This window comes from Hylaeus anthracinus, unplaced genomic scaffold (genome assembly GCF_026225885.1).
Source record: "Hylaeus anthracinus isolate JK02 unplaced genomic scaffold, UHH_iyHylAnth1.0_haploid 4, whole genome shotgun sequence".
NCBI classification, from domain to species: domain Eukaryota; kingdom Metazoa; phylum Arthropoda; class Insecta; order Hymenoptera; family Colletidae; genus Hylaeus; species Hylaeus anthracinus.
This window is the reverse complement of record NW_026535289.1, coordinates 13028061-13040500: the sequence shown is the minus strand read 5'-3', so window position 1 is coordinate 13040500 and position 12440 is coordinate 13028061. Positions and strand designations below refer to the sequence as shown.

General features: G+C 32.8%; 3 protein-coding genes across 16 annotated transcripts; 1 reads left to right on the top strand and 2 right to left on the bottom strand.

Annotated features, from left to right (window-relative positions):
* Positions 1-122: 122 nt before the first annotated feature.
* LOC128894811 (solute carrier family 66 member 3) lies at positions 123-3193 on the bottom strand. 9 transcript variants are annotated; one of them, XM_054156814.1, is made up of 9 exons: positions 2928-3193; positions 2673-2829; positions 2285-2463; positions 1943-2013; positions 1779-1870; positions 1232-1413; positions 917-1139; positions 702-822; positions 123-625 (listed from the first exon to the last, which is right to left on the bottom strand). In XM_054156814.1, the coding sequence occupies exons 6-9, from the start codon at positions 1375-1377 to the stop codon at positions 492-494; spliced, it is 624 nt and encodes a 207-aa protein (XP_054012789.1). In that variant the 5' UTR covers positions 1378-1413; positions 1779-1870; positions 1943-2013; positions 2285-2463; positions 2673-2829; positions 2928-3193; the 3' UTR covers positions 123-491. The 9 variants fall into 9 exon arrangements, with proteins under 9 accessions (XP_054012789.1, XP_054012788.1, XP_054012793.1 ...); XM_054156813.1 differs by lacking the exon at positions 1943-2013; XM_054156818.1 differs by lacking the exons at positions 1943-2013; positions 2285-2463.
* A 596-nt stretch (positions 3194-3789) lies between these two features.
* Positions 3790-10879, top strand: LOC128894806 (putative uncharacterized protein DDB_G0277255). 3 transcript variants are annotated; one of them, XM_054156801.1, is made up of 7 exons: positions 3791-3952; positions 4547-4643; positions 4770-4961; positions 5053-6846; positions 6930-7098; positions 7184-7579; positions 8594-10879. In XM_054156801.1, exons 3-6 carry the CDS (start codon positions 4845-4847, stop codon positions 7576-7578), a joined length of 2475 nt encoding a protein of 824 aa, XP_054012776.1. In that variant the 5' UTR covers positions 3791-3952; positions 4547-4643; positions 4770-4844; the 3' UTR covers position 7579; positions 8594-10879. The 3 variants fall into 3 exon arrangements, with proteins under 3 accessions (XP_054012775.1, XP_054012776.1, XP_054012774.1); XM_054156800.1 differs by having other exon boundaries at positions 3790-3956; positions 7184-10879; XM_054156799.1 differs by having other exon boundaries at positions 3792-3952; positions 7184-10879.
* Positions 10880-10951: 72 nt separating this feature from the next.
* LOC128894812 (ubiquitin-conjugating enzyme E2 G2) lies at positions 10952-12272 on the bottom strand. Of its 4 annotated transcripts, XM_054156822.1 has the most exons (5): positions 12113-12272; positions 11920-12019; positions 11735-11816; positions 11401-11519; positions 10952-11318 (listed from the first exon to the last, which is right to left on the bottom strand). In XM_054156822.1, exons 2-5 carry the CDS (start codon positions 11972-11974, stop codon positions 11059-11061), a joined length of 516 nt encoding a protein of 171 aa, XP_054012797.1. In that variant the 5' UTR covers positions 11975-12019; positions 12113-12272; the 3' UTR covers positions 10952-11058. The 4 variants fall into 4 exon arrangements, with proteins under 4 accessions (XP_054012797.1, XP_054012798.1, XP_054012800.1 ...); XM_054156823.1 differs by lacking the exon at positions 11735-11816; XM_054156825.1 differs by lacking the exons at positions 11735-11816; positions 11920-12019 and having other exon boundaries at positions 12113-12239.
* Between the last annotated feature and the right edge of the window lie 168 nt (positions 12273-12440).

The window sequence follows — 12440 nt, the reverse complement described above, 5'->3', positions numbered from 1 at the left end:
GTCCGGTGGCACCACTGTGGTGCCATGCAAATCTACTAATCTAATCACTATCAGTGCGGACAGCATAGTGTTAAGATAGAAAGGAGACCGACGGCCGAGAAAGGAAATCGTCAACGAGTCGATCGCATTTTGGATTTCATCCCCAAATGAAATTTTATTGCCTTGGAACAACGTCTCTCTTGCGACTATATACACGTTTCAGCAAGTATTAAATAATATTCGGTATATTTTATTAGACGGCTGCATTTTTCTTTCGTTAAATCAAAAAATTCAACATTCCTAGGGGTAGCTATATTATTAGGTCGTCCTAAAAGTTCATGCCGTTTATACTTCTGCTACTCAAATTAATATGGGAAACATACCATTGAGTGTTATAACAAGAGATAATCTCTTTCATTTTATAATAGTTTCTTATTAAATATTGAGACAGCTGCAGGGTGAACTTATAGGACGACCTAATAGTTTCACGGTATCAAGTTCCTTCCAAATTCTTAATCCTGTTTAATTCGATGCCATCTGTAGTAAATCGCGGCGAACATGATGCTGGAGCTCAAAAGTACGGATATAGTAAAATTTCCTAAAAGCAGAATATCCGCCGAGTCCAACCATATCGTAAACACCCTCGCTGCGAATAAAAATAAAAATTTATTAAATTTCGTAGATTAGAAGAAATGAACGCTTGTTCGATGTAAGCGACTTACTTAAATTTGTGAAGGCGGATATAAACCAAGTAATCGGCGACACTGCATCCGCGTTTTTAGCTCGCACGATCGCCAGTAATTGAATCACCTTACTCGACATGGAAATTGGCGTGCACAACGACTAAAAATCATTTAAAAAGTTCAAACGTTATTTTACTATATCTTCGAATTACCCTTCGACCATTGTTATCGTTATTATTTATTAATTAACCAACCGCTAAGAACGTGAGGACGCCTGCTGGGATTACTCGCAGTGCGAAACAAATAGTTATTGTAAAATAAAGTACTGCGGATAACGCTGCGACTAAATTGATTTTATTTAAATATTTCAAGACTAGAAAAAACATAATATACTCTTGGAATAGAATAACGGGATATTCCATATAAGATAGAAACGAGTAACCATTTGTGTAATTGTAACTAGTCATCACGGTATAGCTGCAACAAGGATAAATTATTATTAAAATTCATTTCTAAACAAAAAAATAACAACTTCTTACAAGTATACATACGACATAAGTTGAACTCACCTTACTAATTCTAGTAGAAGACTAGCTATTGAAATTCCCTTTGCTGACTTGGCATTGTATAAATTTAAAATCTGTGGAATTTTCAATACAAAACACATGCCAATTGTTATGAGACTTAACAAATCTGCGAATTGTTGGAGCGACATTATTTTTCGATTTTTAATTTTATCTTACTCCCATATCTGTAATTTTATTTCGCTGTACGTTTCAATTATTTCTGTTTAATATAATTAATAAATAAAACATTTTCATTAACAAGTGCGAGAAAGAACAACGGTACATTACCGCGTGAGTTTAAAAGCGGCGCACTCGTTCAAAATAGCTAGCATTTACTTATTTTAGCTAGTTATTTATTTTTGTGATTACAGTAGATTATAATTATAAAAGCCAAGATAATATTTTACGTTCACTTAAGATAGGTAGAGCTGTATATAACTATACAGTCGAACCTGTTATTGCGCGGTAGATAGAGACTGTATGAAAAAAAACGCACATAATACAATATTTAGAAACTTCATAATTAACTATAACAAATAACTTTTCATACCATACTGAAGAAATTTTTTTTTTTATGTAGTGGAGAGGGACCTCATAAAAAAGTCTCACTTAGGAATATTCATTTTAAGGGAGCATTTATGTCTAAAAATGAAATAAAAATAATAAAAAAATATATCTAAATAGAAAAAATAATTAATTTAAATTTAGTCTCACATAAGAATTAATTCTATCTTAATGGTCAAAAGATGTGTATGCACGCACTTCAAAGGCTGGCAAAAAAAATACTGCAAAAAAAAAAATTGCATACAATAAGATACATTAAGACAAGAACCACAAACTGGTTTGTTATATAAAATGAGATACAAAAAGATACATTAGGAAGCACTCTTGATAAAGTTTGAAGTTGTAACTAGGCAATAAAACTTAGACAATAGCTGTGTTAAATGAACATGAGTTATGACCTATTCTAGCGATACAAGAATATATTTATTTAGCACTATATTAAAATTTTAAGTTAAGATCAAACGTAGAATCTAGGATAAAGTTACTACTTACATTCATGCGTACATGCAAGGAAAGATTTGTATTAGTAAGCAGAGTAAGACAGTTCTTCTCCGATGTGTACAATATAGTGCATTTCGAAGACCATCACCAAGAAACAAAAGAAAATATCTAGATGTACTAAGGAAAACATGAAGACAGCCAGAAAATCACAAGAGTCTTGTGTAATTGAACTGCGAAAGAAAAATAAATTATACACAAAATTTGTATGTATTATTGTCAAGTTTATTGAAATATAATAAAAATAGTTCTAACAGAAGTAAAACAATTGTAAAAATACAATAATACAAAATAAAATAATAACAATGCAACAGTACGTAATAGTATGTATAATATTATGATATTATTAATATTTATTCTTTGACTGAGACTTATTGCTCACAGCTGTTTTCAGCAGAAGATAGCGAGGTTAGGTTTGTAAGCTAAATTCGGCTGCATTTTTTTAATCACGCTAACCAGAATTAGGAACAGGATTCGCACCTCTCTGCACTTGTATAGTACTTATCAGTTTATAGTAAACTTTTGAAGACGCCAGCTATCTAGCGTAGCAAACATAATGTGTATTATTTCATAAATGTCTTATTTAAATAATCATCGAAATAAAATAACATTTATTTTATTGGAGATATATACTTACTATATCTTTCGTATATTACCTTGTATATTACCCTTTATCGTCTATTTTCTACTTATTATTTACATATAACGATAACAAATAACGACACATGATACATTATTTATTCACTTAAATACACTAAATCTAAGTAAATTGCTACAATATCAATAGATTGCTGATAAAACTAAGTACTGTATCACATTGTTATTTCGCGTAAATACACGTGTATTTACGCAAGTATTGGGATTAATTTGAAGAGCAAGAGCAACGAGGATACAGAGAAATTGCCTTTCCTCCATTAAATTCAGGGAAATTTGAACTCGAGATTCCGCTATTTAAACGAATTAAAAAATTGCGAAGATCAGCTGTTGGTCATAGTTATTTAACTAAATGTTCCCAAAATGTCAATATCCTTACGTGAAGAACGTCACGAAGACGAAAATCTAATATTCGAAAATTTCATAGTGGTTTAAATTTCACATGTATTATGAGTACATAAATTCTTTGATTTTCATTTTTACCATCATCTTGTAGCAAAATGCAATTGTAGAAGTTGCATTATTCATATAATAATAAATTGTCGAATGAACAGTTTGAAAGTAAAGCTGTGCGAAGTATTCGATACATTTTCATTAACGCGTATTTATATTACACTCGAAAATTGTAAACAACCTCGTTTACCAGTTTACAACAAAAAGCTTAAACTGTATGTCTCGATAATTTGAAAACGAACAGACGAAGAGGCATACATAAATATCGTTTCGAATTGTGTAACCACATTGGTGGCCGTAGTTTCTCTTTTTGTGAAATACATCGTCGATCCCGGAAAGTACTCGAATGGAACTCTTCCTCAGCATGACAGACGGAATGTGGGAACGGAACTGACATGGAGTAAACTGTAACGTGAAGGATTCGCGTTCTGTCTTTTAAATATCGATTTGTCTGTCGAGCGGACGTTATGTGACAACGATGAACGGTTTTTCCATACACCGCTCCATTGACGAGAATTACGTGAATGCAATCGAACTACGAGTAACCTAGCATAAGTACGTAAGTCCGATTTTTTACTTTCGAAACGTCAAACGTAGTTTACTACCGACTACGACGCAAATATCAACCTTGCCGGGATGTTAAAGTGCTCGCTGTACGGCGTGCACTTTGGATCAAGATATTTCGAATATTTCCCATAGCAGGCTTCGTCTAAAAGATAAACGATGCCAAGGAATATCTCGATTTTCGTTTCTACCGTGCGAACGTAGATTTAAATTTAAATTTTAAATTTTCTCCTGAAGCGATATCGAGATATTCTTTCATCGTGTCATGTGTCCTTTAACAGTGCTAAATACTGCTCGTAAGAATAGGTTTTTCTTCTAAATTTCCTTATTAGGTACGTTAGTGGATGTTTCGCTTCCCGAAAGTAACGTTACACGATTTGTGATCAAAGGTTAAATATTTGAAATTTGTAAAACGCGGAATACATTCCTTTCGAAAAAGAGATAGTTGTTTGTTTCTTTTTAAATAATGTCACGACTTTAGACAATAATATGCGAATTAATCACGATAAGATGATTTCTTTTAAATCTTAGAAAAATAATCAACTTTCGCTATTATTATAAGTATTTTTTTTCGTGTACTTCCAGTTTCTTATTCACAATGGACCATGCGAAAAGTACAAGCATGTATGTAAACATGAAGATCACGAAACATTCGCGTATTACTCGTAATTGTTATTTTCAGGTAAGATTCTTTAATCTATGTGAGAAAGATAAACGTGATTCGTTATTAAATGAAGAACATTACATTAAAATTTATGATCAATCGGAGGCCAAACTTCTGCTATAAATGTTTATTGCGATATTGTAGGCGACAATGTGGAACTTCCAGAAATTTTGGCTACTATAAACCTTTTAGCGAACGAAACAAATTGCAAGCATCGAGATGGACTCTCCACCGTCATGTTCGCTAAGCGCTACTGGACCTCTCAGCGATCTTGGTAGCAGTGGAATTGGAGGGTCCATTTCTAGTGATTCCGTTCGAGCGCATCTCGCAATCGAGGTATAATTTATTTTGGCATATTAATATTTGGATAAGATATTAAGAATATACAGAGTGTTTCAAGCTGGATGAATACTCTTATTTGTTTTAGATGCAAGAAAGCGATATCGAGAGTAAATCTTTGTCGCAAGATTCTTTCGATTACTCGGATGGTATGTGCGGCGAAAATTTTAATACGTTAAAAAAAGGACCAGGTTGGGCCGATGCCGATGGAAAACTAGAAGTCGAAGTGGTCGACGTAGCTATTAAACCTCCGCCAGAGTTTCAAGATAGTCCCTCTCCTCCGAACTCAGAATCTTCATCTGCACCGATTCTTAGCTATGCACGTTTAATGAGACAGAAAGTTCCACAATTAATAGACGATTACGCTGAAAATTTAGTACAGTCGACAATTGAAGAAGCGTTAATAATATCTTGTAGGATATCATGGCCAGAAGGAAGAATAGCACCCGCAACAAATCGTGTACCAGTGTTAACTCGCAGCATGCACAATCCAAAACGTTTTTGGGCGACAGACCTGTTGACTCCTTCGTCGAGTCAAGGTGCTACCACGTTGATTACTCCGTATAACACTTTGAATCGTCCGAATTCACGATGTTCTTTAGCATCTTCTCGCTTGTCCAGTTCTCATAATTCGATAAATACCTCAGGATTAAGTCATAAAGTAGATGACAGTAGTTTCATAACTTCCGCTATGTCGCACGACGTTTTAACAACAAGCGAGATCAGCGATATGTACAACGTGCCCTTTGATTCTGATATTTATACTGTACCGATAGATGTTGTTAGACCTTTGCATGATCTTAGAATACAGCAAAGGCCGAAACGTCATAGACATCATCGTAAGAGAAGACGAAACGTATCTGCTAGTTCTCAGAGCGAATTGGAAGCCCATATTCAACAGGCAAGACATTACTGCGGGAAACCTCGTGCTATTACTCACGTTATTAAATCACAGAGACTGTTATCCGATGTATGTTGCAACGAGAGCGGGAATGGAAAACGTCACAGTGTCCCAGGGACGTCGGGCCGACATGGAACTCGCACATCTAATGGTCACATGCATAATATTGGAGAACCGATTCATATGACTTTACATGAAGTGCGCCAATATCTGCAAACCCTATACTCAAGCTCCAGTGATTCTAGTGAAAATAAACTTAAACGCGATAATAAGGCTCCGATAAGTCATACACCTATACACCTTGCGACACCGAAAGGTATTAGTGTAAATAATAATAATAGGTATAGTAACCCACATACAGACTCGTCGACAGATATTCCAATCTCAAACAAAAATAGCAATGGACTGATTCACAATAACAATAATAATAATAATAATAACAATAATAATAATGGTAACGTTAAGAAACATAAAAAGAATACGTTCGCTAGTATTAAACATAAAAAAGTAAAAGAGGAACCACACAAGGAGAAGGTTGATTCTGAAAGGGAAAAAATGAAGAAGAGTCAACGAAATTTCTCGCTGAATCTGAAGCAAACGCTTTGCAATATCTTTAGATTCAGGCGTTTGGGTTCTCCGGACCACTTTGTAGAGAAAAGAAACAGCATTGTACAGGGTGAAATTGTAGAAGAGGAAGAAGGGGTCGATTCTGACCAACATGCTAATAATAATAACACTACCTCAGAGGTAGATTCCTCTGTGCAAAAGTTACCTTTTTTTAAGCGTGCATTACCGCCGTTGCCAAACAGCAACGGAGACGTTGGGGTGGAACAAGCGGAAGACGCGCTTACAACGATGGTATCTAAATGCGATAGTCCGACTTCTGTACAACAAATGTCTGCGTCTATTTCAAAAGTTGAAGAAGAATCAACAGAGGATACCAGCATGGATTTTGCTGCCAGCATCGAGAAAGTGAAGAATGTATGTAATTTAAATTTCTACATAATATTAATACGTATTTAATATTAAAATGTATATTGCAATCAAAGAATTCTTTGATACAGTACGGATGGTATTGGGGCCCGATATCTGGTGAAGCTGCGGAGAAGATACTGTCCAACGAACCAGATGGGTCATTCATCGTACGAGATAGTAGCGACGACCATTATATTTTCTCTTTATCGTTTAGACTTAACAGTTGTGTACGACATGTGAGAATAGAGCATGATCAGGGTAAGTTTTATAATTTCTTTTCGACAGGAATGTTCATATGTATATCAATACTAACATGCATTTTTGTACGTCATTATGGGTACAGGTAATTTCAGCTTTGGAAGTTGCACGAAATTCAAGTCACATACAATTGTCGATTTCATTGAAAATGCGGTAGAGCATTCGCGTAGCGGGCGGTACCTGTTTTTTCTTCATCGGCGGCCAGTGTTAGGTCCGATGCGTGTACAACTTCTCCATCCAGTGTCGAGATTCAAACAGGTTCAGAGCTTACAACACACGTGCAGATTTGTTATTTTGAAGATGGTACGCAGGGATCTTATTTCAACTCTACCTCTGCCCCGGCGGCTCATCGATTACCTGAGCACGCCGCATTATTACACCGAGCAATTAGCTGAACAAGACGACAGAGCCGAATCTCCTGTTAGTTCTTCGACTGGTGAATTAGAGAAGATTTGTTTCACACCGCAAGGCCTATCGTGAGGTACAAATACATAATTTTTTGTTCTTCATCTTTGTAAAATACTTGCCAAATGTTTAAATGTCGTGTTACATATGATTTAAGATGAAAGAGTTTACAAGGTTTTATTTCATATGACTCTGTTAAACAGTATCATGATGAAATATAACAAAATTGCTGGTTTCTCCATCCATTTGTACGTTGGTTTAAATTTTTAATATAATATTTAATATTTTTTCGAAAAGAATGGTAATCCGTTCCACGCAGCTCGTACGTAGGTTTATAAATGACGTAGTTACTTACGTAAACGTACTAAAAAAAAAACGAGAGAAAACAAATGGGAGAAGAAGTAAAATTCGTTGAAAAATAATTTTTCATCGGGATTCACTCTTACGTACATTGAAATATACGAATAAATTGCTGCTTGATTGCGAAACTTATTTTTTTTTTTTTTTTCATTAGGTTAGAATTATTTTAGGGATACTCTGAGTAATTCCAACAAATTTCTTTAAGTTCCTGTTTATTGTTTTAAAATAACGTTAAAAATTCCGTACGACGCGATGAGCATATAATATTCGTATCTCACGATGCAATCCACTGATCGAATAACTCTTTCTTGAGTGCCATATACCTTATATCGCTATTTTAAATTGGATATTAGAATCGTAAATACGTTTACTTTTATTGAGTTTTCGTTAATGAATTATCTGTCTGTCGGAGATTATTCAATTACGTAGTACATTGATTACTATCGTATAAGAGTCTGAAATACGCGATTTAATATAACTAAAAGGACTATAAATATATAGTCAATCTATATCTTACATAGAACGTTCCATTTCATTGGATGATGAATACAAAGTCAATGAATATGTTACTGAACATTGATGCACGTACAAGCAATTATGGGAAAAGGCAGTAGGCTAACGTTACATTAAAATATATTCTGGCATATATAAAAAATCAGTTATTGTGTCTATCAACTGTAGGAAGTTTCAATATTAATCGGTTTAACGAGTCGTTGTATCACATTTTAAGTTTAGACGTAGCTGCCACAGACTGATTAACTTAGAAGAAATATTCAACGAACTAATGGAATCATAATGCTGTATAAGTATCTTCATGCAAGCATCAATCGTATTTCCTCACAAATTAATATGGATAATTAATTTTGAAAATAATCTTTGAATGGAACTTAGTTTCATTTAATTATGTTGCTTTATAATATAATTATATTTATGTGTGTATAATTTGATTTGATAGCATAATATTAGTTTATTAAGAAGTTATGAATTTCCGTCATATTAACTATGTATATTTTGTGATTTTTTAATATTTGAAGTATAATTGATGTTACAACGTGCAATTTTCTTCTATGTATAGCACTTTTTTTTTTCATTCTTAATAACCAATTTTAAAATAAGATTTAATGATATTTACCTTGAAAGGTAAACAATTCTGTGTTAAAACTGATTAGCGACTGGTGCTATATAAAATTATAAATTATGGAATTCTGATTCCTTAAATTATGCAGTTGAATCAAGGTAATCGAAGTCACTGTTTATTCTTGTGCTCAGATTAACTTAACAAGATAACATCGTGCAATGCACTTAATCGAATTTAGTTACGTTATTATTAATTTTATGTAATTAGTTTTATTGTAACTACATGGATGATTTTCACCATTCAGGCAAGATTCCAATTAAACTCTGATTTTTCGATTGTGTTTTATTTGCAATCATCGTATAAATTTTAGCTTATAACTTACTACTAAGAATATAAATTAAATAAAAAAGTTTTCAAACAATTCACAATTTCAAGTAACCAAATGGAAAAGTAGAAAGGAGCTTCAGATAAATTTAGTGAATTGTAATAATATATATTTTTGTTTCTGTCTTTTTTCTGAAGAAGTGTATAATCTCATCTTCAGAAAGAGAGACATTACTTTGATATATTTGTATTCTTTAATGTTATACAGGGCTCATATTATGAAGCGCTGATATAAGGATAGATTTTTCAAGGAAGGAGAAAGTTTTTATACGAAATGTGTACTGACTGTTATTATTAGACACATTGATTAACAGACTTTTAATTCATTTCATCTTTAAGTTGCTTTTCCTGTGCAGCTTTATAAATCATGGAATAGCGAGGGCCACATATACATATTGCTCAGAATCTTTTGTTTGCACTTTCGTGAACGTTGCAGTACTACACAAACAAATTTTATACTCAATATTCACGTGGTAGATTTTGCAATACAATTACTATTACCAGATTGTCTGAAAAGATTAAATCTAAGAATGAATCTAAACATATGTGAAACATGTGCGTATAATTAATGGTTAAAGGCACCATGGTACCTCAGCCGCAGAGGGAGGTATATAGAGCAGAATTAGTACCATTTTATAACAAATATATTTTACATTAATTATAAGTTGCACATATGTATTGTTATAGAAAAATTAGCGTTACTGGAAAGCATCGATGCTTTATTTAATTATATTTTACTATAATTAATCTTGACATTAATAAATAAAACATAAGAGCTTCTATGCCAAGCATCTTTGAATCGATCTGTTTTACAAATAAATATTACTTTTGCATTGTTATGGACGACGATGTGTGTCACTGAATAGTTTTGTATTTTTATAATGCTTTCCTAGTGGAAGCATACCAAAAGTATTGAATTCAATGTATACTCACACTAAAATGTAACATTATTGTTAATTGATGAAAGCTCGCAATTAAACTGTACATTTTCCATAAGGAGAAAAAACCAGTAATAGTCAAGGGTATACAATTTTTAAATAAAAAAGTAAGTATTCTTCTAAATAGAACACCTTTGAATCTGGTTGTGAAAATGTATGGTTCGATCAAATCTTTAATTAGAAGAATATCACGATCGATCTTTCACGAAATATATACTTGGCATAGAGTCGTATGTATTTGTTGTATACCAAAGTTTACAATTGTACTCAAAGTATAACATTAAACTATATTCCCTTATTTGTTCCTTAGAATTTTTCAACTTTTTTTTGTTAATTACATAAATATGTATGGTGTCAACCGTTAATTTTATCTAGTATAGTAATTGTATTAAATTGTGTAAAGATAATTAAGTACAGCAAAAAACGACATTACAATAAAACTGAAGACTCCTAGATTTTTTAAAGATGTATAATGTTATACTTTGACTAGAATATATTGGTACATCGATCTTTATTATCGTTTGTTATATATAATTGACAAGTGCTAGTCATAAACATTGCATTTTTAAGTTGGACTTCAGTATTGTTTATTAATAAATATCAATTTACTTCCGAATACTTGTATTTATTCTTTATCATTTTAATTAACCCTAAATATTTAAGAGAATCCAAGGTATGCTTATACACATTACATTAATACAATTTTATTGTTTTAAACATAATACATATTTTACACCGAATTATATGATATTTTAATTACAATTCTCTTTCCAATTAAATATTTAACATCTAAATCTAAGGTGGGATACCAAGAGTTTTCCTAACTAGTTTTTCAGCAATTTTTTCAAACTCGGCACGGTCCTCTCTCCACATTTTAGCGGCATCAACATTCGCTCCGCTTTCATCATTTGGTTCTGCTAACATACTTACCACGCTTAGCAATATTTTTTCTACGCTTTGAACCGGACTCCATCTTTCCGCGCTACTTTCGTAACCCATAGGATCGTCTCCAGGTGCATGTAATATACTTATACATACTCGTCCATCCGCATAGACTGAATTAAAAAATTAAATCGTACATTCTTCATCATTTATTTCAATAGAATAATTTAAATGCTCAATACAGAAAAATCTTACTATTCGGATGAAACATCTCACAGGTGAATTGCATCTTTGGTGGACTCAGTGGGTAGTCTGGTGGAAATATTAACTTTGCTGGAAATACACCACCCTCAAAGCATGTTCCTTCCGGTCCACTAGAAACAAGTATCAAAAATACACAAAAAATAAAAGAGAAGAAATTTTGTACCAAACATACATTAATGTAACTATATATATTTGAATGACATTACAAATAAAAATCTTAAGCATGATACAGGTATGTAAACATATGTAAAACACACTGTTTAAGCGAAAAAATAATAATTGTATAAGTAAAAAAAAAGCCTACATTCACTGTTTAGATAATTACGTGATTAAAGCTTCCCATTCAAAGAAATTTTCCTCGTTTATCGGACCAGCGATAATCCCTTCGGGTGGATTTAAGGTTAGCTCTGTAAATTACATGTACGTTACATTATCAGTTGAAATCAAGGAGAAAGAAAAACAGAGGAGAAATCATGATACAAATGTGTGAAACTAGAATTTGTTTCTTACGTTTGTACTCTGCCACTAATCGTCTTAACGCAGAACCCGCCATTGTTTTGATCATGGAGGTTAATCAGGGGTGATGGCGAATTGTCAAAACAGGTCAAAACTTAAAAAAGAAAAACATTAGTATTAGTATAGTTATTTGGTTTAGTATCGCTTAATTACCCATAGATGGAATGTATACAGTAACGTTACATACTTAGCATACGTTCCTGATAATTATCTGTTTATCTATATACATTCGTATATTCGCTCGATTCATGGACACGGAAATGACCGAAATCCCATGCACTTAAAAAACGAGAACTCGAACTCGAACTCTAAAATGACGTGAACTCGAAATATCTAATTTTCCTTGTAATCAAACTAAAATAACATTAAATAGTAATCGTATGAAATAATAAAATGGTTAGGACATGTGTAATTGCGTCAAATTTGTCAATTTAAAAAATATTTTATTAATACTAGTTTTATAGAGTCAGTGGCGCCATCGGTGGAAAAACACTCAAGTTTGTAGTTAAAATAGT